Below are 27,274 nucleotides of genomic sequence, written 5' to 3'. Positions count from 1 at the left end.
CACATGAGAAAAGTTCAGATGTGCATTTTGCAGTACAATAACAGTCCAGTAACAAACCAATAAATCATTATAATGTGTTTACAACATCACATATAAGTTAAATAACTGCAATCCTATAACAAAAATAACCAAGTCTAGGGCATCACACAAGCAAGGCTAAATAATAATATATACAGGTGAAACACGAAAAAATTAGAATATCGTGCAAAAAGTTCATTTATTTCACTAATGCAACTTAAAAGGTGAAACTAATATATGAGATAGACTCATTACATGCAAAGCAAGAGAGTTCAAGCCGTGATTTGTCATAATTGTGATGATTATGGCTTACAGCTCATTAAAACCCCAAATCCACAATCTCAGAAAATTAGAATATTACATGCAATCAATAAAACAAGGATTGTACATAGAACAATATCGGACCTCTGAAAAGTAGAAGCATGCATATGTACTCAGTACTTGGTTTGGGCCCCTTTTGCAGCAATTACTGCCTCAATGCGGCGTGGCATGGAAGCGATCAGCCTGTGGCACTGCTGAGGTGTTATGGAAGACCGGGATGCTTCAATAGCGGCCTTCAGCTCTTCTGCATTGTTCAGTCTCATGTCTCTCATCTTTCTCTTGGCAATGCCTCATAGATTCTCTATAGGGTTTAGGTCAGGCAAGTTTGCTGACCAATGAAGTACATGAGTTTCACCTTTTAAGTTGCATTAGTGAAATAAATGAACTTTTGCACGATATTTAATTTTTTTGAGTTTCACATGTATGTAGCCAGGTAAGAGAGCAAATCTTGCAAACTGTGCTGCTGTTGCTCTCTGTGTGCTCTCCTAAGATTGTCATGCTTGTAGCGCCCCCTTACTTTCAGTAAAGGCGCTACTCTAAAGTTAGTGGGAGAATGAGAGAGGTAAGTTGCTCTCATTCCTAATTGTGTTAAATTTGTCGCCAAATCTGGATTGTTCTGTGGGTCAGACTGCGTTCTAGGGATGTGGTACCATCCCTGGGCGGATTCGCTTTTTCCCAGCAGCCAATGAGAGGAGTTGAGCCTCGCTGTGCATGCTGGGAGGGAGTATTTCTGTGGCGGAAGCCGTTGTTCTGGGTTCTTCTCGGGTTCCTGGTTCCAGGTGCGGCACCCACCTTTAGGGAGTGCGCACATCACGCGGGCCCCACCACTATGGCCTACCTGGCCTGGGGTCGCGCGCAACGTGGAGTTCCAGACTCTGGGCCCTCCTGGCTTGGAGCAATTGATGCCACAAAGGGGCCCCAGTGACTGTATGGGTCCCTCTTCTACTGAGGAGATCCCAGGCTGTATGCCGTTCGGTGGGGGTGAGGAGAACCCAGGGGCAGGTGACCCTAGCACAAATTTACTGGGAGGATAAGCTCAACTATTTAGCTCATCCAAGTTCTAGGCCTGTGGCAAAGACCCCATCAGAGCCAGGCCTGTGGCAGGGGCCTGCTCCTCCCAGCATCCTTAAAGTGACGCTTCGGCTGCCAAGCTCGTGGCAGGAGTCTGTCCGGAGGCACGTCACCCACTCTGGCTAGAGTGGTGACGAGCTATACTACTATCACTGGAAGCAGGATTGCTTTCTCTTTCATCCAAGCCTGATACCGCAAAGTTCTTTACTTCATCAACCTTTCCTGTCCTACCTCATGTTGATGTTGGTCATGTTGGGCCGTGAAATAAAGCATTCAGAAAACCTATTTCGGTGATTGGACATTCGTTTACTGCTCTACTCACTACCATCACCCCTAGACAACGATTAGAGGTAACTTAATACGCCAATCCCAAATCAACCAGCGGCTCCTGAGGGGGTAGCGCTACATGCTGAATGGACAAGCACCATATCACCTCCACCCACTAGGGGGAGCTTACAAGGTAAAGGAGCTCAAGAGACTTGTATGATGGCCACTTTAGATTGATTTAGAGTTGAAGTTCAGAAGGATAGCCATTGGACTACAGTTCCCATAAAAAAAAAGTAATAAAGAGGAGAACGGAGCTGTATTTTGTCAGGCTGTGGACAGAGCGATCTCCTCTTGCAGCAAGGGGACCAGAGTGTGTACATGGTATTTTTCTGTGTGCACACCATCTAGGCACAAGCCAGTGGTCTGAGCCAAAGATCAGGGTTCTCTGTGCTGGGGGACCGAGAGAGATCAGACCCGTGGGTGTAGAAGCTGAAAGCTAAGCTACTGCCGCTTAAATTTGACCAACAGGTCAAGTGCTGTGCATAGTTTAGCATGCAATAGATGAGAAAGTAGTGTGGCGATCAAACACTTAGGGCCCCGAGACCGTAACACTCCAATAAGGGGGTAATTAGATAACTTAGGACTTTGGCACCCAAATTAGGCATGCAAACCATGCTGTAACCACAAGTCCTTGTAAAAAAAATGTATGGTGTAAGTTACATTGTGGATGTAAGTAATCAAAGGAGTGTATGATCCCCTTATTATATACGTCTAAAAGGGTGGCTAAGGTCCATTGTTTTTTTAAAAGGTGGACAATACTCCATGCGTAAAATATAAGTGCCATTGCCGATCACCAGCCTCCATCAGCTTTCACCCCAATGCAGTGTGCACTCACTGGACAAAAGATCATAAAAGTCATCAAAGGTGAAAATAAGGATATCCACTGGGTTCAGTGCAAAAATGTCCTCTCTTATTAACTCACTTCACAGGGTAGGGCTCGATTCATATGTCCCAGAACACCAAAGGCCATAAACAAAAAGATATGCCTCATAGTGTAGTGTTTATTAATTAAAAGGACATACAATAAACAGGTAAAACTGCATAAAAACAATGTAACATGCTGCTAAACTCACATAAAACACTGCCACCAGGAACTCCGCTGTGGTGACGCAATGTTCTGGTTCTGAAATACTACCCTTTGCAATTCGCATAAAATTTCATCCCAGGGGCCATGTATACAATAGCAGCATCACATATGTAGTCCAACCAGGAAATATAGAAACGCCCAACTTCTGGTCCGACACCATTTTCTTGAAGACGAAACATGTAATTTCCAGTCTGGCTGCATTTTGTTATAGAACCAGGAAGTGGTGTAAATACAAATACAAAACTATGCTTAGTAAGAGCTAACACCATTTTCTTGGAGATCGGAATATTTATTCCGACCCCACGTTATTCAAACTTATAACAAGTAGGTACATTAAATATAACTTAACATTATTATGTAATTAGCAATATAAAACTATATAAAATGAATAAGAACCTTCACAAACCTTCAAAAAGTCCTGCAAGCTGCATCTTTGCAGTGCTGTAGGAGCGGTGTATACCCCTGATCCTAAAGCGCCCCTTCCCATTGAAATCATTGAAATCAATGGGCAGCGCCACCGAACCGCTGGCAAATCGTCGCTGCAGTGGTGCTTTGCGGGCGGTTTTAACCCTTTTTCGGCTGCTAGCCGGAGTTAAAAGCGCCCCACTATCGGGCGAAAACCTCCACAAAAACGACGGTAAAGCACCGCTAAAAATAGCGGCGCTTTACCGCTGACGCCGCAGACAGCTTAGTGTGAAAGCAGCCTTAGTGTATTCTGTTCTGAAGCACCGCAACTCAGGCGGTTTTAGCCCTTTTATCGGCCCCATGTTGCAAGGATCTGTACAAGATTCCTGGAAGCTGAAAACATCCCAGTTCTTGCATGGCCAGCATACTCACTGGACATGTCACCCATTGAGCATGTTTGGGATGCACTGGATCAGCGTATACAACAGTGTGTTCCAGTTCCTGACAACATCCAGCTAACTTCACACAGCCATTGAAGAGGAATTTCCGGGTTTCCTTTCCTGTATAGGAATTGAAGAGAAAATGGATAGCCGCACTCCAATAACCGTTGAGGTTGTCTTTATTAAACGAACATCAGATACATCACAGGGTTACAGCAATGGGAACAAGGGAACAGCCGACGCGTTTCGCACTGGATTAGTGCTTATTCATGGCTGTAACCCTGTGATGTATCTGCTGTTCGTTTAATAAAGACAACTTCAACGGTAATTGGAGTGCGGCTATCCATTTTCTCTTCAACCCCTATGCTTGCCTAGTGCACTGCCAGCACCCTTGGTATCCTGAGTTAGCCTGTGATTGCATAGCTGACCCACCTGGAGCGGTGATTTCCTTTCTTCATTTCCTTTCCTGTATGTTGGTGGCTGACTGGACAATTTTTTCTTTGATTTTCCGTTAGCTTGGACGAGCCAGACAATATTTGAGGTACACTTATAGACTTTGTTGAGTGCTGTAGTGTTTTTATTTTTTATTTTAGTTTTTTGGGGGGGTTTTGTCCTTTTTTTTGTGTTATCAACACTGTATGTTGATAATGTTTATTTTTGTCTATACACAGCATAGGTGTGGAGTTATATTCTATGGAATGACACCCTGAGGAAGGGTGCATTGTGCTGGGAAACATGTTGGCAAGCTCCATACAACACCCATTTGACATTATGCTGTCTGTTACAAGTTTTTAAATTATACCATTTGATGTTTTGTTACATATGTGGTAATTTTATAGATATAAGAGACTCTTTGTTAGCTCCCTTTATGTATTTGGATATGTATCTTCTGTGTATATTTCAACAGACGTTTGTTTTTATGAATGTATCTGTATGCTATATAAACAGGGAATCACCACTCAAATGTCCACTTTATTACACTATCTACTATTTCCTTGTACATTTTTAGGGCTGGGATTTCCTGTTAGCAAACAAGCCTGATTTGAGCCTGGGGCTCTGACTATATAAGTGCCTACAGCACTTTACATAAACAATTAAAGTGTTACTAAACCCAGGACCCGGCATTCACTATATCTGGTCTCCCACAGTACACAGAACATGTAAATACAATTATTTTAGTAAATGTAAACTGCTAAATACCTTTTCTCACGAGCAGTTAGAGCAGTCTTGTGGCTTCTACCAGTATCCAGCCAAGCACTGGTTAAAGCTTGTATGATGAGATTTCTAACTGACCTATGAGACTGCAATACCCCTGACCCTCTGTCTGTCTGGTCAGTGCTTAATGGCTCTGTGCTGATTACATGCACTGTCCCAAGAAAGAAAAAAACTTCTCTAGCAATACACACCAAACTGAGCATGTGCAGCCTGACTCCATACACTCTGTGTTATCAGGAAATTATCAGGGGGCAGGGCCGCCATCAGGGGGATACAGGCAGTACACCTGTAAGGGGCCGGAGGTCCCTAGGGCCCCGGATGGCAACCCCCCTTTTTTTTATAATTTTTTTTTTTAAATATATTTTTTTGTTTTGTTTTGAAGGTCCCCAGGGCCCTGGATGGCAACCCCTCCTTTTTTGATTTTTTTTATATATATATATATATATATATATATATATATATATTTTATTGACCACTTAAGACCCGGACCATTATGCAGGTTAAGGACCTTGCCCCTTTTTGCGATTCCACACTGCGTCGCTTTAACTGACAATTGCGCGGTCATGCGACGTGGTTCTCAAACAAAATTGGCGTCCTTTTTTTTCCACAAATAGAGCTTTCTTTTGGTGGTATTTGATCACCTCTGCAGTTTTTATTTTTTGCGCTATAGACAAAAATAGAGCGACAATTTTGAAAAAAATTCAATATTTTTTACCTTTTGCTATAATAAATATCCCCAAAAAATATATAAAGGCATTTTTATTAATAATTTTTTTTCACTAGTAATGGCGGCGATCAGCGATTTTTTTCGTGACTGCGACATTATGGCGGACACATCGGACACTTTTGACAATTATTTGGGACCATTGTAATTTTCACAGTGAAAAGTGCTATAAAAATGCACTGATTACTGTGAAAAGGACAATGGCAGTGAAGGGGTTAACCACTTGGGGGCGCTAAGGGGTTAAGTGTGCCCTAAGGGAGTGATTCTTACTGTAGGGGGCGTGGTTGTAGGTGTGACGTCACTGATCGTCGTTCCCTATAACAGGGAACAGACGATCAGTGACACTGCCACAGAGAAGAATGGAGAAGGTGTGTTTACACACACCTCTCCCCGTTCTTCAGCTCATGTGACCCGATCGCGGGACACCGGCAGCGATCGGGTCCGCGGGTCCCGCGGGCGCGCTCACGGAGCTTCGGACCGGGGGGCATGTGCCATCCTGTCGACGTATATCAGCGTTAGGCGGTCCTTAAATGGTTAAAGGTCCCAGAGGTCCCCAGGAGCCCGGATGTCCCCAGAGCCTTGGGATGGCTACCCCCTCTTTGTTATACATTTTTTTTTTATTTCTTTTTTTTGTAAGGGGCCCAGTGGGCCCCAGGGCAACCCCCCTCAATTTGTGGCACCCCCTCCGCTTCTCAATTTTCTCAATTAGCGGCGGCACCCCCCGCTTCTCAATTTGCGGCAGCCCCCCCACTTCTCAGTTTGAGGCAGCTCCCCCCCCCACCGGTTCTCTGCACCAGGTGGCCCATGCATGAAGCTGTGTAAGGGGCCCTAATAATTCCTGATGGCGGCCCTGTCAGGGGGTAGTGGAAGGAGGGGAGGATCAGAGAAGACAGGATCAAACAGCCTTTTTTTGGTAGGTTTAACCCCTTAGGTTCCACGGTGAGTATAACAAGCATGCCTTCCTGCTCATACAGACTGAATTTACTGTTGTTGGTTTAGTAACACTTTAACACTTCTATTTCTGAAAGAATTCTTGATTTACAGTATTTTTTTACACCTGTCTAAAATCTTTTGCACAGTACTGTATATGTAATATAAATATATATACTTTAAACACAATACATTCTCCTTGACAAGGTTCATTTGTGTGAAGCTGTAAGCAGGCAACAGGTGCCCTTTAAACATCTCTTGGCTAAAGCTAAGCTTTGCCCAGAGTCCTCTAATTCCTATTCAGAGATCTAGAATTACAGCAGTTTTCTCTTTTTTTTTCCATTCCTTCTGAAAATCTTGCCTTGAAAAGAATAAGAAAAGCTTAACAATCGTCCTTGTATTGGACTCTAATATTAGAAATGGTATTCAAGATAACAAAGGTGTATGTCATCATTGTCGGCATTTTATATGAAACACGATCACTTAGGAAAAGTCTGCATTGTCAGGTAAGATAACCCATCCTACACTCCCAGCACTATCTTAAGTGTCTGTATATGTAGGAGAATCACTTGTACTCTTCTACATTGTCATTAAGCTTTCTAACATTGATTTTTATCACAAAAGATGGTTAGCCATTTTACTTTGTAACATAAACCTACGATTTATTTTTAGTTTGATACCGTTTTCAAACAAATGTCCATTCAGGTCATCATCTGGTGGGTCTACAGCAGCAAATTACTCACCTTCAAAAAGATTTCCAGTACTCGTCATCATGGGCGTCCGCTGAACTTTTTTCAGGGGGGGCATCATTTTAAGGTCATCCATGCTCGGTTCCTTTTTGACCCCCCCCCAAGGAAATAACAACCCCCAGGATCAGTGGCAGTTTCTGCAATAAGAATCTCCAGCTTTGCTGTCAGTTTCCGCACTAAAAACTCCCAGCATTTGGTGTCATTTTCTGCAATAATTGCCCCCAGCATAGATAGGAGGATATCCGGTTAGACACTTCCTAATGTCTCAGTCCCTAGGAACAGTAAGGCCTCGTACACACGACCGAACATGTCTGCTGAAACTGGTCCGCGGACATGTTCGGTCGTGTGTACAGCCGACCGGACAATTTTCCGGCGGATCGGACAGGTTTGCAGCGGACAAATGTTTCTTAGCATGCTAAGAAACATGTCCGCTGGAAGCCTGTCCGTCTGACATGTTCGGTCGTCTGTACGACTTACCGGACATGTCTGCTCGGCCGAAAGCCCTCGCATGCGTCGAAGTGATTCGATGCATGCGTGGAAGCATTGACCTTCCAGGGTCCGCGGACCGTTTTTATCGGACATGTCCCCTCGTGTGTACGAGGCCTAATGGATAATGGCCAACAGGCCCTCTTACCAGACCTGGCGAAACCGCAACAGTGATCCCTCTGGCTGGACGTTCACTCACTCTGGTTGGTGCGGGTACAGCGTGGCTCTCTGGTTGGTGCGGGTACAGTGTGGCTCTCTGGTTGGTGCGGTTACAGCGAGGCTCTCTGGTTGGTTCGGGTACAGCGTGGCTCTCTGGTTGGTGCGGGTACAGCGTGGCTCTCTGGCTGGTGCGGGTACAGCGTGGCTCTCTGGTTGGTGCGGGTACAGCGTGGCTCTCTGGTTGGTGCGGGTACAGCGTGGCTCTCTGGTTGTGTGGGCACACCGTGGCTCTCTCTCTGGCTTCTCCCAGCATGAGCACAGTATTCTCTTTTTTCCTCTTGTATGCTAGTGCTTGCATGCTGGGGGATTTAGCATGGTGTCTGTGGACACGCTGGGGCCGCCACTCTTAAGGGACTACATTTACCATGATGCCCCTAGTCCCCAGAATCTTCTGATTGGCCCTCTGCTGTGGCCAATCATGGGGAGGAAAGCAGGAAGCAAGGCGGTGGCACGGTGAATCCAATTAGAGCCGCTCTCTCTTCTAGCTCCTTGCTTTCTGCCTGCTGTTTTTCTCCCCGCGGATCATGGCACTGGTTTCTAGGGGGGGCACGCGCCCTCCCTTGCCCTATGGAGCGAGGGAAATGTCAGAATGGCACCAGCTCCCCCGTTATCAATTGACAATTGCAGATTCAGAAAAAGCCTACGAATATTTGTTGCTGCTGATCTAAAATAGGGATTAGCCGAACATCCCTCCGTTTGGTTCGCACCAGAACCTTCGAACGGACCGACCGTTCGCGCGAACATTTAGAACCCCATTGACGTCTATGGGACTCGAACTTTCGAATGCAAAAGTGCTCATTTTAAAGCCTAATATGTAAGTTATTGTCGTAAAACGTCTTTGAGAACCCAGGTCTTGCCCCAGGAAACATGTATCAATGGAAAAAAAGTTTTAAAAACGGTTGTTTTTTCTGGAGCAGTGATTTTAATGATGCTTAAATAAAAAAAAAAATTAAAAATTCATTTAAATATTGTACCTGCTGGGTGTCTATAGTATGCATGTGAAGTGGCACGTGTTTAGAACTGTCCCTGCACAAAATGAGATTACTATAAGAAAAAAGTTATTTAAAACTGCTTGCGGCTTTAATGTAATGTCTGGTCCCTGCAATATGGATGAAAATCATTGAGAAAAATAACACAGACACACACAGTACACACACCACGTAGCTTTAGGTGCACACTGCAGAGGACACGGGCAGTACACACTACATAGCTTAAGGTGCAATCTGCAGAGGACACGGGCAGTACACACCAAGTAGCTTTAGGTGCAAACTACAGAGGACAAAGGCAGTACACACACTACTTAGCTTTAGGTGCACACTGCAGAGGACACGGGCAGTACACACCACGTAGCTTTATGGTGCACACTGCAGAGGACACAGGCAATACACCACGTGAGAATACTGCAGCTAGCACAATCACCTGCCTGCCAGTAAATTAGGAAGAGCTGATCTAGCTAAACTATACAGTGTATAAATACAACACCTGGGATGCATATTTATCCTCTACATACTGTAACTTTAACTGACTAGCCTGCCTGCCTGCCTGCTCTATCTACCTACTAAAAATGACACTCTCTCTCTCTCTCTCTCTCTCTCTCTCTGTCTTCTCTCTTTTAACCACTGCAACACACTACACAAGGCCGACCTGCAGGCGGCCTTTTATAGTGTGGGGCGTGTACTAAACCCCCTGAGCCATAATTGGCCAATGCCACCCTGGCTTTGGCCAATTATGGCTCTCCGTTTATTGCAAGCTGTGATTGGCCAAGCATGCGGGTCATAGTGCATGCTTGGCCAATCATCAGCCAGCAATGCACTGCGATGCCGCAGTGAATTATGGGCTGTGAAACGTAACTCGAATTTGGCGCGAACGGCCCAAAACGTTTGTTATTCGACGAACGATCGAACATACGATGTTTGAGTCGAACATGAGTTTGACTCAAATACGAGGCTCATCCCTAATCTAGAAGGGATGAAACCTGTTTGGTCCCTATGAATCAAGGTATCAATATACCTGGATAGTCTATTTGCCAAGACCTTAGCTAGTATCTTGACATCAGATGTGAGGAGAGAAATTGGGCGATATGAGCCAGGCTTTAATGGATCCTTATCTGGTTTTAAAATTATGATTATCATTGTTTCCAACACTGATTTGGGGAGTTCCCTTGTGATATATGCTTCACCCAATACTTCGAGGAGTTCTGGAATCAAGATCTGACCATATAATAAATATATCTTCACGGGAAGTCCATCCATCCCTGGTGGCTTATTACTTTGAATTTGTCCCACAGCTTCTTCCAGCTCTGCCATAGTTATAGGAGTATCCAAAGGAAAAATTTAATAAACTAAAAAGGGCAAATAGAGCTTACAAAGATTAAGAAGGGTTTACTTTTTGTATTCATTTTACTTTTTAATTACTTTCAACAGCTGATTTAAGTGGCCACGCAGCCTCCGTTAGTAAGTAGGAGTCGTTCGCAAGTCGGATGTTCGTAACTCGGGACTCCCTGTATTACATTTTAATATTAAAAGAAATTGTTCAACTCACCATAATGCTAAATCAATCCCTTCTCTTGGATTCTTTTGGTTTGTTTGGAGAAAATTGATTTAGTTGGGTCCAAGGCATATGGTCAGCTTTCAGCTGTATAAATTGACATGTGATGCTGTATAAATTGTGTTTGCATTTCTGTATCGTGGAATGTTTTTGTTATCCCCTAACCAGGGTTCATATTTTAACTGCAACATGTTGACCCCATATTTTCATAAATAAAGTATTTTTTTATATAATCTCTTTTGAATCCACCTGTACTGCTGCTTGGAGGAATTTTCCCATATAGCTTTTAGCCTCTTTTCCTCTTATTCCTCTAAACTGTATACTCATGGGAGTGAGACCCTTTACATTGTGAAGGGGTGTGCAGCAATTATGACCACTGGGCTATAGGAAGTATGACCAGGGGTGTGTAGGAAGTATGACTGGACATATAAATGGGAGGGTAAATAAATATGCATGGGGGTGTGTAGGAGGTACGACCAGGAGTGTATTAATAGGATAACCAGGGTGTATAAGAAGTATGAATCGGTGGATTAGAAAGTATAACCAGGGGTGTGTAGGAAGTATGTTAAGGGGAGTAGGAAGTTTGAACAGGGGAAGTATGATTGTTGGTATATAGGAATTATGGCCAGGGATATGTAGAAAGTATAACTGGTGGGGGGCACGTAGAAAGTATGTCTGGAGGGTATAAGAAGCAAGAATGGGGGTGTATGACCAGCGGTGTCTAGGAAGTATAATTGAGGATGTATAGGAAGTATTAATGGTGGGGTGTAGGAAGTATGACTGGGTGTGTATAAGAATTAAGCCCATGAACACAGGAACAATGAACAGGAGGAGTAGAAAGTATGAATGAAGGAAGGTGTGTAGGAGGTAAGTCCTGGTATTTTGAATGAGTGAGTGAGTGAGAAACCTATAGCGCAACACATGCGAACTGAATCGCCTCTGGGCGCTTGGTAACCATTCCTTAAGTAAGCCTCAGAAGAGATGGGTTTTGATTTTTCTTCTGAAGGCCAGGTGGTTTACCTCCAATCGGATGCTGGTTGGTAGAGCGTTCCATAGTCTCGGTCCTTGGACTGCAAATCTACTTCTCCTTTGGACTTGTATCTGGCTTTGGGTAACTGGAGTAGATTTTGGTTGGTGGATCGCAGAAGGCGATTGGGGTTGTGAGCTTTTAGTTTTTCGCATAGATATTGGGGGGCATTTCCTTGAACACACTTATGTGTTAGACAGAGTGCCTTGAAAGTAATTCTGTCTTTTACTGGCAACCAATGAAGGGATCTCAGTGAAGGTGAGATTTGATCCCCATGTTTTTTTCCCAGTCACCAGTCTGGCGGCCGTATTTTGAACGACTTGCAGACGAGTGATTTGGTATTTGGGGAGAACGAGATAAAGGCCATTTGCATAGTCAAGTCTGGAGTTGATAATTGTTCCCACCACGACTGCTATGTCTTCTTTTGGGATAAAGGGAGTGAGTCTGCGTTGTTTGGCGCCGCAAATGATGCGATCCGCTGACTAATGTAAGATCACTAATGTTTTCTGTCCTTTGTCCAATTTCAGAAAATTATAAGATATAATGAATCCCTTTGTTCGCAACAAATAAACTTCACCACACTAGCAAATAAAGAATTTTGATTGGTTGATTGAGGTTGCTACCTTGCCCACTGCTCTGTACCGTATTAAATTAACCTAACAGTGTTTTTCTAATTCCATCAGTTTTGTATAAAGAAAGCAGCAAGAAGTGGGTGGCCTACAGGTAAAAGATTAGGCTAACAGGACACTTCTCATTGTCAAGGTCTCTGGGGAAAGAGCCATACAATTTGCTGAAAGGTATTCAACCTTTGTTGTTTTCCTATTTTGGGAACATGGTAATACTATTATTTCTCAAGGTTGCCTTTGACCACTTCTGGGAACTTTTTCAAAGAGTGTATCATGTAGCCAGGATCACACTGAAGGCTTCCTTACAAGGGTCATGTGTTTACATGCGTCAGAGTTCCTCTTGGGAAGTTTTTGTTGATAGTATTGTGATGATAGGACATAGGCTGCCGTGATAAATATATAAATATATACAGCTACGATAAGTAAATATGATGCAATCATCCCTACAGTAGGGTGACCAGACATCCCCAGTTTCAGGGGACAATCCCCTGATTGAGGATACTGTCCCCGGACCAAGTCTGTCCCTGGTTTTGTCCCCAGATTGGATTTAATAGGGGACAGGGGCAATATAAAAAAAAATAGAATTCATTATCTGTGCCCCTTTCTGATGATCATGTGCTGGTCGGAGCGGAGGGAATATTTTTTTTTTTTCACTCACATGTTCTTCTGCCTTGGCTCAAATCCTGGCCATCCACCTGCCTATCTCCTTGCCTTCCCTGGTGGAGTGATCTTCCTCTGCTCCCCATCCAGTAGTAGCCGGGGCCTGAAGAGTAAGACATGAGAGGCTGTGAGGTGGGCGGCGATGGGCAGAGAGTCGCTGATTGTTGCCATTACTAGTAAAGAAAAAATATGTCCCCGGATTTCATTTAAAAAATCTGGTCACCTTACCCTACAGGGGTCATGGGCCATAGACCTCAGGTGAAGGCCACTCCTGTCACAATGAGTGTTTATTTTATAGAGATAGAAGAGCACAAAAGACTCAAATGGCATCTCAAGGGAAGCAATAGTGAACATACAACATTTTCAAAGCTGTCTATTGTTTGCTTCAAGAGTCATTTGGTAGGTATAGTGGGCCAGATTCACAGCGGAGATACGACGGAGTATCTCAGATACTCCGTCGTATCTCTCAGAGTATCTATGCGACTGATTCATAGAATCAGTTACGCATAGATAGCCCTTAGATCCGACAGGTGTAATTGTTTTACACTGTCGGATCTTAGGATGCAATACCGCGGCTGCCGCTGGGGGGAGTTTGCGTCGTAAACCAACGTCGGGTATGCAAATTAGTAGTTACGGCGATCCACAACGGTTTTTCGCGTTCACTACGTCGCTACTAGTCTAGTTTCCCGTCGCAAAGTTAGTCGTCGTTTTTGGTGCCCTAACTTTACACAGCCCACGTATGTGCTGTATAAAGTATGGCCGTCGTTCCCGCGTCGAAATTTGAAAATTTTTCCTTCTTGCGTAAGACGGCCGGGAATACGGAAGTACGATACGCACGTCGCCGTTCGGAAAAATGACGTCACTTCGCGCAAAGCACGGCGGGAAATTCAAAAGGGAGCATGCGCAGTAGGTCCGGCGCAGGAGCGCGCCTAATTTAAATGGCACACGCCCCTTTGAATTTACGCGGGCTTACGCCGGAGGCCGCCGGTGGAAGTTTTCTCGCAAGTGCTTGGTGAATCAGGCACTTGCGATGAAAACTTGCGGCGGTGTAACGTATCTACCTCATATTTATGGTAATAGTTCTGGTGTAAAACATGCCAGAATTGTATCCTGCTGGCTTTTATAGAAAAATAAAATCTGTTGCTATCCCAGTGTTTGGTAATCCTCCATATTCAAAGTCTGAGTTGTTCCAGTGAAAATATATAGTATATGAATCACAGTACAAGGGTTTGGAAGCTCCAGTGGCAAAACAGTAGTGATTTCACAAATACCAAAGGATTATTGAGGTGCTTTAACCACTAAAGGATTACCCCATAGAAGAAATACTGCTACATGGCGGCCCCCCTGTGCAGATTCAAGTATATATACCTGATTCTGTAAATCCGCCTGTGGGGGTGCTTGTGCTGCCGGCGGGCACATTACTCACAGCAGAAGCTGATCTGCGAATTCCGGGCAATGGATGTCCACTGGCACCTGCCAGTCATCGGGCAGAGACACAGAATGAAGCTCTGCCTATGTAAACAAGGCAGAGCTTCATTCTGACAGGGGGGGGGTGATAGATTTTGTTTCTCTGCACAGCAGGGAATAAATCCATTACTTCCCTGCTTTACTGTGGTTTTTAAGCTTTTAGTGCTTTCAACCCCCGCTAGTGGCCGAAAAAGGGTTAAAAGCGCCCGCAAAGTGTGGCGCTTTGCGGGCTGCAGCAGCGGCGCTGCCCATTGATTTCAATGGGCAGGGGCGCAAGTATGTATTATGTATCACCCAAATTCTCTTCTTTGCTCCTCCCAAGACCCCCTGCTCTCCAGCTACCTTGTTACCTCATCCCTTGTTTGCCTCCAGGACTTCTCTAAAGCCTCTCCCATCCTCTAGAACTCCCTGCCCCAGTATGTTCGGCTACCCTGTCCGCATTTAGACAATCCCTGAAATTGCACTTCTTCAGGGATGCCTTCTCCACCTCCACCTAAGAACTGTACCAGAGCCACCTCCATCAGATCACCCCCCGCAGTTACTGGATGAGAGAAACTTCTAGACAGCTGCACTCCAAAAAAAAATGTGCCTTTTATTCGTAGCAAAATGTATTAAAAATACATGCCACAGCAGAACTGACGTGTTTCACACTATCAAACAGTGCTTAATCATAGCTTTTATTACCGTTTGTACCACATCCCGCACCCTTTAGATTGTAAGCTCCATAGGCAGGGCCCTCCTATTCCTTCTATATGGAACTGTATTGTAAGTGTACTGTCCCCCCCCCCCCCTCTACATTGTAAAGCACTGTGTAAACTGTTGGTGCTATATAAATCCTATATAATAATAATTTGAAGTGCACAAAGTGACACTTCCCTAATTTCAGTAATACAGTAGCACTACGCAGGTGAATAGCGACGCGTGAGCTCTCGGAACGCTTTGATGCAGAGAAAAAAAATGCAGTCATTCTGCACATTGCAGTGGGAATCAGACAGAGACAATTGTTTTCTGTGAATCCTACTGGTGACTGGCGTTTTTTCAGTGCAGAAAAATGCTGGTCACCGCAGTACGTAGGAGAGCATAAGAGGTGCTGCTGCCTGTCAAATTCTGCAAGTAGAGTTAAAATTGCCACAGTGATGGAAGTAAATACCAATGCTAAAAGTGCTGCTGTCTCTTATGTCTAAAACAGGATCATTTCTAATAACAGTTAGATTAAGTTTTTGCCTAGAGCAGTGTGTGGTGTGAAAGACTGGAAAATACAATTAGCTCAGATCAGCAACAAGAAACAATTAACAAAGTCCAGATTTTTTAAATATGTTGGGTTACAAATAGTTAATTCTTTGGATGTATATGCCACCTCATGTATCACTTCCTGTTATTTACAATTTACACTTGTGTAGCACCCCCCTGACTTCCTCCAGATATATACTATCCCCCAGCATGCTCAGTGGCATGAAACTCTTACCAATTAGATATGCATATTCATAACGCAGTCTCACTGCAGCTCACCACATTAATGCCTAAGGCAACAGTGCCACCTATTGACAAAAGGGAGGAATCACAGTTCAACCAGGCTTAGGAGAAAACCCAAAATTATCACAAAGACTATAAATCTGCCAGGGTAGTTACCACCTAGCACAGCTACATTTACCAGTAGCCCCTGTTTAAGACGTGGGTGCTACACTTTAATTGAGTGCTGAGCTTTCCAGCGCTCTGACAGCAGACTTTTGCAACTCTTAAAAAATCTGAAAAAAATAAAAACAAATACAACCAATACAATATATTACATTTTTGTATTTATATACACTTTGAGCAAGATGGTACATCTTCATAACTTTAACACTATAATCTGTATACCACAATCAGGAGAATCCAGTTAAGAATCTTCTCTTATTGCATACCTGGAAAAAGGTGTGAACATTATGGGTGACCGGGTATATCCCCTCAATTATGGGCAAACATTCTGAATATCCAACAAAGTAGCCTAACTTCAGAGCGTGCATGACTATTGTGGTCGCTGCAAACAGGACTATGCCACCTAGGAAGACAACAAGAAAACACATGTGACAATTTTTAGTATGGTCATTAATGGTGTGAGTTGAATTTACCAAATTTTTGCCATTATTTAATTCCTGCAAACAGGGTTACTACATTACTTTGTACCCATGAACTTGGTCAGGTAGGATTACAGGCACCTGGAACTCAAACTTAGAGACATTGAAGTGTTTGTAAATGAAGAGGAATAGTAATGAGTTGAACTTACTATAATAAGCAGTTTCTCAAATGTATTTAAAGTGTAATTTGCTATCGTAATTGGTGATTAGAACTGTACTTCCCAGCAAAATAAATTACACAGGAACATAATCCTTTGCCTCTTGAGATGCTGTCTTTTCAATCTCATTCTGCCTATGCAAATTTGTATGTTACTGAAATTGATATTACCGGATATGTCTCATGAGATCAATGACAATAAGTCAATGTCAAGTATGGTGAAAGTTTTAATAGAAAATTACTTTCTGAAAAATTAAGTTGTTTTATTTTTATAAATCTACATTGTATATCCTTTTTTTATATATAAAATCTTTGTTTTAGGCCTGGTTCACACTGGTCCGTTTTAACACATGATTTGGCATGTCAAATCGCATGTAAAAGTGGCGGTATTTGCCGTAAATTGCCGGCAATGGCACCGTCCTGGCACGGTGCAATGCCACATCTGCGGCGCTGCACTGATTTGAAAAAGTAGTTTCTGTACTACTTTTTGAGATTTCGGCCCGCGATTTGCATTGACATCTGTGCAGAAACCTGCACAGATGTCTCTAGAATCGCGGCCTAAATCGGGACTGTCAGCGGGAGTGAAATCGTGCGAGTTCAGCGGATTCACTCCCGCAGCCCAGTGTGAACCTGGGCTTAAAGAGAAATGCTTAATATAGCTTTCATCCATCACACATTATTATCAGCGCTTAATGAGATTTCAAAAGTGAATGAACAGAAGAAGCTGTTTGCCTTCAGACTCTCGCACTATGATTCAAACTCCTTACAACCCTATCCTAATATAGCAGACAGAAATAGGGAAGGATGCATTTAACTCATTTGGTTGTGCTACTGTGCTCTGTAAACAATAGGTTATTTAAAAAAAAAACATATCTATAGATCTATAGGTATATATTTAAAGATACCTAATAAAGGAGTTGTAAAGGCAGAATGTTTTTTTATCTTAATGAATTCTATGCATTAAGATAAAAACCCACCCCAGCCCCTCTAATTTCTTACCTGAGCCCCTTCTCTCTCCAGTGATGCCCACCAATGTCTAAGCCGTCTGGGACAATCCTCCTGACACAGAAGCTGCGCCATTGGTTCCTGCGGCTGTCAATCAAAGTCAGTCAGCCAGTCAGGGGATAGGGGAGACGAGGCCGGGTCGAGGGTTCATGTCTGAATGGATACACGGAGCTGTGACTCAGCTCCAGTGCCCCCATAGGAAGCTGCTGACTGTGGGGGCACTTGATAGGAGGGAGGGGCCAGGAGCAGCAAAGAGAAGAGGAGGATCCTGTCTGCTCTGTGCAAAACCAACTGCACCAAGTAGGTATAAAAAGTAAAAAAAAAAAAACGAGCCTTTACAATCACTTTAAGGCTATTGTATACAGGACCTTTATGTTGTGAATTGTATTGATTTTTATTGGCTTTTGTTTTTCTTTTACTTTTCGGAAATTTCTAAAAATTTCTATGATGAAATTTTTTTATAAAGATCTCATATAAAGAGAGATAAACCTTTAAAAAAAATAGGCAAGCATTCCACCAGGACAATAATCACATGTAAGACTTCATGCTACAATTGTTCTGCAGCACTGTATTATACGTGCATCTACAGACCCTCTGCACAGGCCCATTTGTTAATCCTGTCTGTCAAGTCTACCTAATGCAGCTTCCTGTCACAATAATTCTGCACTGTTCCTGAGTTTAGAGCAGAGTTGCCACTCTCATGTTAGCTGTGCCTGTTTGAACTAAGGCAGGGTTCACACTAGTGCAAATTGGATGCGGGTTTCTCGTATCCAATTCGCACAGCAGGAGATTGTGACCGGCTCTCTATGGAGCCAGTTCACATATCTCTGCAGCGGCTCTGGTGCGATTTGCCTGTGCATCTTTTGGTCTGTTTCAGGTCCGAATTCAGCCAAAAACTCACTCCTGCTGTGAGCCGCTGTGTGCTCATATGTGAATCCAGCCTAAAGTGAGATGACATTTTTTTGTAGGCGGGCATGGCTATCAACTTTTTCACTGCAGATTTATACGCTTGTATCTTGCCAATTAGCACCAGGCTACACCCAGACCTGCCCACTACTTTTTTCAGTCTGGCCCACTGCCGCTTTTTCTGAAGAAATGTAAAGGAAGTTTTCTTGTTACTTTATTGGGCTCTGGCATTACACCGTAACTGGATTTGCCACTTATTTAGGCTGTCATACAAAAGCTTTTAGTTGTACTATACCCACCCTCATACCACCATACAGTAAAAAAAAAAAAACAGCAAAGAGGATGAATCATTGGCAGTCAGTGTGCCCATGCATGGCCATTGTCAAGCTGTCAAAATTTACTGTCACAGTGCACAGACAATGAATGACTCTGTATCATGTGATGATTGTGAACCAATCACAATCATCACAAGTGTAGACGCTGGCAGTGTTTGCAAACATGCAGCCCATTCACAACAGAGAAAGGAGAGTGGAAGACAGAAATGAAAAATCATGCGTGAGTGGGCGTTCCTATGCAGCAGTTAGTGATTGACGTGATGACAAAAACTCCCCCACCCGTCGCATAAGGAGCGTCACGAGTTGCCGAAAGAAGCCGAACATCGGTGCGCAGTTGCCGTATAGCGCCGACTTGACGTTCGGCTTCTTTCGGCAACTCGTGGCGCTCCTTATGCGACAGGGGGGTAGTTTTTGTCATCACGTCTATCAATAACTGCTGCATAGGAACGCCCACTCCCGCGGGATTCACTACCTGGAAGCCGGCTAAGAAAATAGCTATGCAAGGTATGTACACCAAAAAAAAAGATCTGCATACTGTCAATGTCGGTAGTGAGCTGAATGTAATGTTCAAATTTTTTTTTAGGGTGAACCCCCGCTTTAAATTGGGGAATTTTAAAGTGCCGCAGACCACCAATTATTTGGGGGAAGGAATGAAAGGTATGTGTAAGCAATTAAATATTTTTGATGTTTTTATTCATATAGTGAATCTTTTTTCAAAAAAAGGGAGGTTATTAATTACTATCAACAGAAAGCTCTATCTCAAATTATATAAATTTAATTTGGGTACAGTGTTGTACGTCTGAGTAACTGTCACTCAAACTATCACAGCACTGAAAACTGTAAAATGGTCTGATAATGAAGGAGTATTATTGGCTGGCATTCCAAGTGGCTAATAAATATTACTTATGAAAAGAAGCTCTGATTTATGGACTACCAAGGACTGATATTTCACTATTACTCCAAACTACCAATCAACATATATAATCACAACCAATATAAACCTTTTGAGCTTTTCTCTTTTAGAAAACCTGTTTATTGATACAAAAATTAAAACCGTGTATTCTGGAACATTATCCTTAGGGCTTTATTGCTATTGTACACTGCCTTGAAAAAGTATTCATACCCCTTGAAATTGTCCACATTTTGTCATGTTACAACCAAAATGTAAATGTATTTTATTGGGATTTTATGTGATAGACCAACACAAAGTGGAACATAATTGTAAAGTGGAAGGGAAATGATAAATGGTTTTCAAAATATTTTACAAATAAATATGTGAAAAGTGTGGCGTGCGTTTGCATTCAGCCCCCTTTACTCTGATACCCCTAACTAAATTCTAGTGGAACCAAATTGTCTTCAGAAGTCACTTCATTAGTAAATAGAGTCCACCTGTGTGTAATTTATTCTCACTATAAACAGCTGTTTTGTGAAGCCCTCAAAGGTTTGTTAGAGAACCTTAGTGAACACTCAGTATCATGAAGGCAAAAGAACACTCCCGACAGGTCAGCGATAAAGTTGTGGAGAAGTTCATCCCAAGCTTTGAACATCTCACAGAGTACTGTTCAATCTATCATTCAAAAATGGAAAGAGTATGGCACAACTGCAAACCTACCAGGGACCAGCACTGCTGGAGCTGAGAGACTCCCCTAGCTGCCAGGGGAACGACTCCTCCAGTGAGGGTGGGAGTGAAGCCAAGGCAAAGGAAAGACAGATTCTGGTGTTAGGGGACTCAATTCTTAGAAGGACGGAGAGGGCAATCTGTCACAAAGACCTGAAGTTCCTGCACTGTATGTTGTCTACCGGGCGCTCGGGGTTTGGCACACCACAGATCTGGTGGACAGATTACTGGGAGGGGCTGGGGAAGACCCGGCTGTCATGGTGCATGTTGGCACCAATGACAAAGTTAGAGGAAGATGGAGTGTCCTAAAAAACGATTTTAGGGACTTAGGAGCTAAATTGAGTAAAAGGACCTCAAAGGTTGTATTCTCAGAAACACTGCTGGAAAAGCAGGGAGATTAGGGAAATAATCAAGTGGCTGAGGAGTTGGTGTAGAAAGGAGGGGGTTTGGGTTCCTGGAGAACTGGGGTGACTTCTCAGTCGGTTACCAGCTCTATAGAAGGGATGGACTGCACCTAAATGGGAAAGGTGCAGATCTGCTGGAAAAGAAGATGGCCAAAAAGGTAGAGGCTTTTAAACTAGGCGACAGGGGGGAGGGTCCAGAGGTAGAGATAGCCAGTGCGGTACATATTCCAGAGGGTAGTATTGGCATTAGTGGTAGGTTGACTAAAGCACCTAAACCCAAGGTAAGTATAGTAACAAGTCCTATTTGCAACCCCAGAGCACCCAATAAGAGCTACTGTTGTACAAGGAGAATTTAGATTTTGTAGGAATTACAGAGACTTGGTTCGACAGCTCTCATGATTGGCTGGAACCCATTCAAGGGTATTTCCTATATCGCAGGGATAGAAAGGGTAAAAAAGGGGGAGGGGTATGCCTGTTTATCAAAAATGATGTACAAGTGAAATGTTAGAGTTGACATCACTAAGGGAGCAAGGGAGGAGGTGTAATCCTTATGAGTAGAGTTACAAAGGGAGGAAACTAAGAGGAAAGTAATACTGGAAATGTGCTATATGCCCCTAACCAGATGGAGGAGGTGGAGGCAGACCTCTTATCACAATTTGGAATAGCGGCAAGAATGGGAAGTGTCATTTTTAATGGGGGATTTTAATTATCCAGACATAGACTGGGTGGAAGGAACCACACATTCATCTAAGGCTCGCTAGTTCCTAAATGTCTTGCAGGACAATTTCATGGGTCAGATGGTAAATGCACCAACTAGAAACAAACATTACTAGACCTACTGATTACCAACAATAAAGACCTGATCACGGATGTGGAAATACAGGGCAATTTAGGAAACAGCGATCACAGGTCAATTCGTTTTAGTATAAATTACACAAATAGGAAACATAAGGGGAGTACAAAGACACTGAATTTCAAAAGAGCCAACTTCCCTAAACTACGATCCTTGCTAGAAGATAATAATTGGGATAAAATTATAGGAACAAAAAATACGGAGGAAAAAAGAGTATGCTTTAAGAGCATATAAATTAAGGGCATTAGCCAGTGCATCCCAATGGGAAATACATTTAAAAGAGCTAATAAAAGTCATGGATTGCTTAACTCCAACGTAAAAATGCATATAAATGCAAAAGAGAAGGCCTTCAAAAAGTACAATGCCAAGGGATCATCATCAGCATTCAGACTTTACAAAGAATGCAACAAGAAATGTAAGGGTGCAATCAGGGCGGCTAAGATGCAAAACATTCAAGTACATAAAAAGTAAGAAAGGGAGGGCAAATCATATTTGTCCAATAAAGAGTTATAAAGGGAATATGGTTACTATGGATGGAGAGATGGTGAAGGTATTGAATTTATTCTTCTCCTCAGTCTTCACAAGGGAAATAGGGGGCTTCAGTAACCAAAATGGCAATATTTATCCTCATGATATGTCACAGGAAGCACCCTCATAGCTAACAGAGGACAGAATTCGAAACAGACTTGAAAAACTCAATAAACTCAATAAGTTACCGGGACAAGATGGCTTGCACCCAAGGGTCCTTAAGGAACTCAGTCAAGCATTTGCCAGACCATTGTTCCTAATTTTTAGGAACAGTCTACAGACTGCAATGTTACCAGCTGATTGGAGAAAAGCCAATGTAGCACCAATATTTAAAAAAGACCTAAGATAAATCCCAGGGAATTACAGACCAATTACCCTAACAACAATAATATGCAGGCTCTTGGAGGGGATGATAAGGGACTATATACAAGATTTTAGTAACGACAACGCTATCATTAGCAGTAATTAGCATGGATTCATGAAGAATCATTCTTGCCAACCCAATCTATTAACCTTCTATGAGCAGGGTGAGCTGCCATCTAGATAAAGGAGGCCCATAGACGTCGTGTATCTGGATTTTGCAAAAGCATTTGATACAGTTCCCCATAAACGTTTACTGTACAAAGTAAGGTCTGTTGGCATGAACCATAGGGTAAGTACATGGATTGAAAAGTGGCTTCAGGGTGAGTTCAGAGGGTAGTGATAAATGGGGAGTACTCTGAATGGTCCTGGTGGAAAGTGGCGTCCCCGAGGGTTCTGTCCTGGGACCAATCCTATTATGTTTTTTCATAAACAACCTGAAGGATGGTATAAACAGCTCAATCTCTGTATTTGCGGACAATTCTAAGCTGTGCAGGGCAATAACTTATCCGCAGGAGGTGGAAACCTAGCAAGAAGATCTGAACAAATTAATGGGGTGGGCAAATACATGCAGACTTTATGGCCTTTATGGAAGAGAGGTAAGAAGAAAGCCATTGTTTAAAGAAAGCCATAAGAAGTCCAGTTTGCAGTTTGCGAGACGCCATTTGGGGGACACAGCAAAAAGAAGGTGCTCTGGTCAGAAAAAACCGAAGTTGAACTTTTTGGCCTAAAAGCAAAACACTATGTGTGGCGGAAAACGAATGCTGCATATCACCCTGAACACATCATCCCCATCGTGAAACATGGTGATTGCAGCATCATGTTGTGGGGACGCTTTTCTTCAGCAGGGACAGGGAAGCTGATCAGAGTTGAACTGGATGGACTGATGTCTTTATTCAACTTTATCAGCTACTGTATGTTACTACGTTACTATGAGTTAATGGGAAGAAAGATGGAGCCAAATGCAGGGCAATCTTAGAAGAAAACCTGTTATGCCGCGTACACACCATCACTTTATGTGATGAAAAAAAATGACGTTTTTAAAAACGTCACTTTAATTGACCGTGTGTGTGGGAAAACGTCGTTTTATGTCTTGTAAAAAACGACCAAAAAAAATTGAAGCATGCTTCAATTTTATGTGTCGTTTTTCAAAAGTGCACTTTTTACTTCACAGAAATTGACCGTGTGTAGCAAAAAACGTCGTTTTCTAAGACGTTTTTTCATCCACGCATGCCCAGAAGCTACTTATGAAGCAAGCTTCAATGGTAAAACGTGGTGGAACGTAACCTCACTTTGCAAGAACATTGTGAGAAAAACGATGGTGTGTAGGCAACTTCGTCTTAGAAAATTGAAGTTTCAAAAACGTCATTTTTTACTTCACAGAAAGTGTCGTTTTTTTTCATCACATAAAGTGATGGTGTGTATGCGGCATTATGCCTTGTACACACAACTGGTTTTCCCGGCAGGAAAACTGCCATGAGAGCTTTTGGCCGGGAATCCTGGCCGTGTGTATGCTCCATCGCAGTTTTCCCAGGAAAAAAAGAGAACATGTACCTATGGGAAAAAGTGCAATGGAGCATACACACAGCCGGCATTCCCGGTCAAAGCTCTCACCGCAGTTTTCGCGACGGGAAAACCTCTCGTGTGTACAGGGGGAAAGTTACTGAGCAGGTTCTCGGTTTTCCCCTCAGGATTCCTGGCAGACTTTTTACCGCCGGGAATCCCGTATGTGTATACGCGGCATTAGAATCTGCAAAAGACTTGAGATTAGGGTGGAGGTTCACCTTCCAGCTGGACAATGACCCTAAAGATACACCAAGAGCTACAATGGAATGGTTTAGATCAAAGCATATTCATGTGTTAGAATGGCCCAGTCAAAGTCCAGACCTAAATCCACTTGAGAATCTGTGGCAAGACTCGAAAATTGCTGTTCCATCCAATCTGACAGAGCTTGAGCTATTTTGCAAAGAACAATGAGTAAAAATGCCACTCTGTATATGTGCAAAGCTGGTAGAAACATACCCAAAAATGTGACTTTCAGTTGTAATTGCAATGAAAGACGGTTCTACAAAGTATTGACTCAGGGGGGCTGAATACAAATGCAGGAGAGTCAGGACGCTCTCTACGTTGCCGATAGAGAAAGGAGCTGTGTGTTAGTGGGCGTCCTGACTCTCCTGTAGTCCAAGGGAGAGGGCGAGCACGACACTCCACACCAGGGAGAAAGCCTCGCATTACGGTGTGGAGTTACAGACAGAAGAACAGGAAGTGAGGATTTCTCAGAAGAAATAAGGATATTTAAAAGCAAAATAGAAGGATGAGGTAAGTGAAGGAGGACTGCATTAAGGTAAAGGAAGCTTAGGGGAAAATAAATTTACCTTTACAACAACTTTAAATATAAAAAGGTTAATGTAGGGATTGGGTACATCTCTGGGTAAAGCAGAATAGGCCTTGTTGTTTTTGTTAGCATTGCACCCGGTGAGGTTGTCAGACATTGTAATAATTATTTGTATTCACTTACATCTTAGCCATCTGGCCCCAGCATGTCCATCCTTCTCTGTGGAGGCCCATTTCTTCCTGTCGCTGACACAGATATAAAATGTCATCCATACCACCTGGATCAGCATCAGGACGACCAGGAAGGTGAGACGATTGCTCTCAGTCAGTCTGATGATTTTTAAATAGACCGCAAGCATCAAGAAGAGTCCAACAATAAAAATATTAACTCCATACTGACTGCTGGCAACTTCGCTATTTTTATGCAGCTGGCCTTGGGCATCCTTATTCACATCAATAATGAGGTCATCGGTCAGAGGAGGAGGTGGTATGTCTTCTAGTGCATAGGTAGAAACATGGTATGTCACATCCATTATGTCACGCAGGTTGTTATTCATTGCCCCGTTCACTGGCTCATGATGAGGGTTATTAATCATATCCACGGGCATGATGAAGATTTCTCTGTAGGGTTACCACAATTCCTGTAAGGTCATAAATAATATTTTGGTCAAAGAAATGTTTTCCACTATTAGCAGTGAATTATTAAAGTGGAGTTCCACCCTAAAATGAACTTTCTATTAACAGCTTGCCTTTAATGTTAAAAAAAAAATAATAATAATTTTTTACTTACTTCTATCTGGCTGTTACTAGGCAGATTTTGTCTAGTAACAGATTTTCACCTAGTTCCTGGTTCTAGGTGGTTCAACTTCCTGTCTTAAGACCCCATTGCCTCCTGGGAAATGATGACACTCATTTCCCAGGAGTCTCTGGGCATTACTGTGCCTAAAAATCACCCAGCATGCACCTCTCCCTAAAAACCAGGAAGAAAAAGGAACTGGGCTTCACATCGCCACACATATGATGGATACGGCCGCAACATGAGCTGGAGGATATAAGGCAAGTGTTTGCAATGATTTCTGGAATGATTGGGGAGCTATTAATATGTTTTAGGGACTATTTACTGTGATTCATTTTAGCTTGCAAACAAAAATAAAAAATGATGCCCGGAACCCCACTTTAAGTTCAACTGAACCTTTAGTTTAGACCAGCTTAAAAGTGCAAAGTTGTACACTTTGGGCCTAATCCTCAAAAACCCGGCGCAACGTAACTTTTTCCATTTAAGTTACACCGCCGCAAAATCTCTAACTAAGTGCCCGATCCACAAAGCACTTACCTAGAAATTTTGAGCGGTGTAACTTAAATCCGGCCGGCGCAAGGCGTTCCTCTTCTCCAGGGGGCGATTCCCATTTAAATGAGGCGCGCTCCCGCGCCGGCCGTACTGCGCATGCTCGTGACGTCATTTTGCCGACGTGCATAGCGCGAAATTACGTTACGTCGGGCTTTGTGGATTGCGACGGGACAATAAAGTTGCGACGGGTAAAAAAAAAGATACGGCGCCCCAAAAAAAATTTAAAATTAAAAAAAAATCGCGTCGCTAGCAAGAAAGGTCTGTTTTTACAAGGTGTAAACAGTTTACACCTTGTAAAAGCAGCCCTAATTTTGCGTTTGCAAAATAAAACTTACGGAGAAAAAACAAAGCTTAGAAGCTTCGTGGATCTCCGTAAGTCCTAATTTGCATACCCGAGGCGGCATTTCGACACGAAATGCCCCCAGCGGCGGATGCGGTACTGCATCCTAAGATCCGGCAGTGTAATTCAATTACACATGCCGGATCTTCGTCCTAACTATGGAAAACTGATTCTGTGGATCAATTCCATAGTTAGGACCAGGGATACGACGGAGTAACAGCAGTTACTCCGTCGTATCTCTTTTGAGGATTTGGCCCTTTGTTTGCTATAAGAAGCAGTCACCGTTTGAGTAGCCTACCTCCTGCCAGAAGGCTGCAAGAAGGACCCTTGCTCTCGGTGTGGAAGCAATGGTCTCTCTGCAGAGGTCTGGCATGGAGTTCCAATTTAACCACTTAACGACCCCTTCACGCGATATACGTCGGCAGAATGGCACGGCTGGGCACATCAACGTATATGTACGTTGTCCTTTAAGCCCAGCTGTGGGGTCGCGGGCGAGCGCCCGCGGCGCGTGCCCGCGACCCGGTCCGAAGCTCCATGACCGCGGGACTCGCGGACCCGATCGCCACTAGAGTCCCGCAATCGGTCCCCGGAGCTGAAGAACAGGGAGAGCCGTGTGTAAACACGGCTTCCCCGTTCTTCACTGTGGCGGCAGC

General features: G+C 43.3%; 1 protein-coding gene across 1 annotated transcript in view; it reads right to left on the bottom strand.

Annotated features, from left to right (window-relative positions):
* The window catches only part of LOC120924453 (proton channel OTOP1-like), a 51,034-nt gene extending 25,464 nt beyond the window's left edge, over positions 1 to 25,570 (bottom strand). The window contains exons 1-2 of the mRNA XM_040335423.1: positions 25,118 to 25,570; positions 16,221 to 16,357 (exon numbers count right to left, since the gene is read on the bottom strand). Of these exons, the coding sequence (XP_040191357.1) occupies positions 16,221 to 16,357; positions 25,118 to 25,541 (561 nt within the window). The 5' untranslated portion in view covers positions 25,542 to 25,570. The remainder of the gene's footprint in view (positions 1 to 16,220; positions 16,358 to 25,117) is intronic.
* Positions 25,571 to 27,274: the final 1,704 nt, after the last annotated feature.

This window comes from Rana temporaria, chromosome 1 (genome assembly GCF_905171775.1).
Source record: "Rana temporaria chromosome 1, aRanTem1.1, whole genome shotgun sequence".
In the NCBI taxonomy this organism is placed as follows: Eukaryota; Metazoa; Chordata; class Amphibia; order Anura; family Ranidae; genus Rana; species Rana temporaria.
This window is presented reverse-complemented; position numbering and strand designations above follow the sequence as displayed.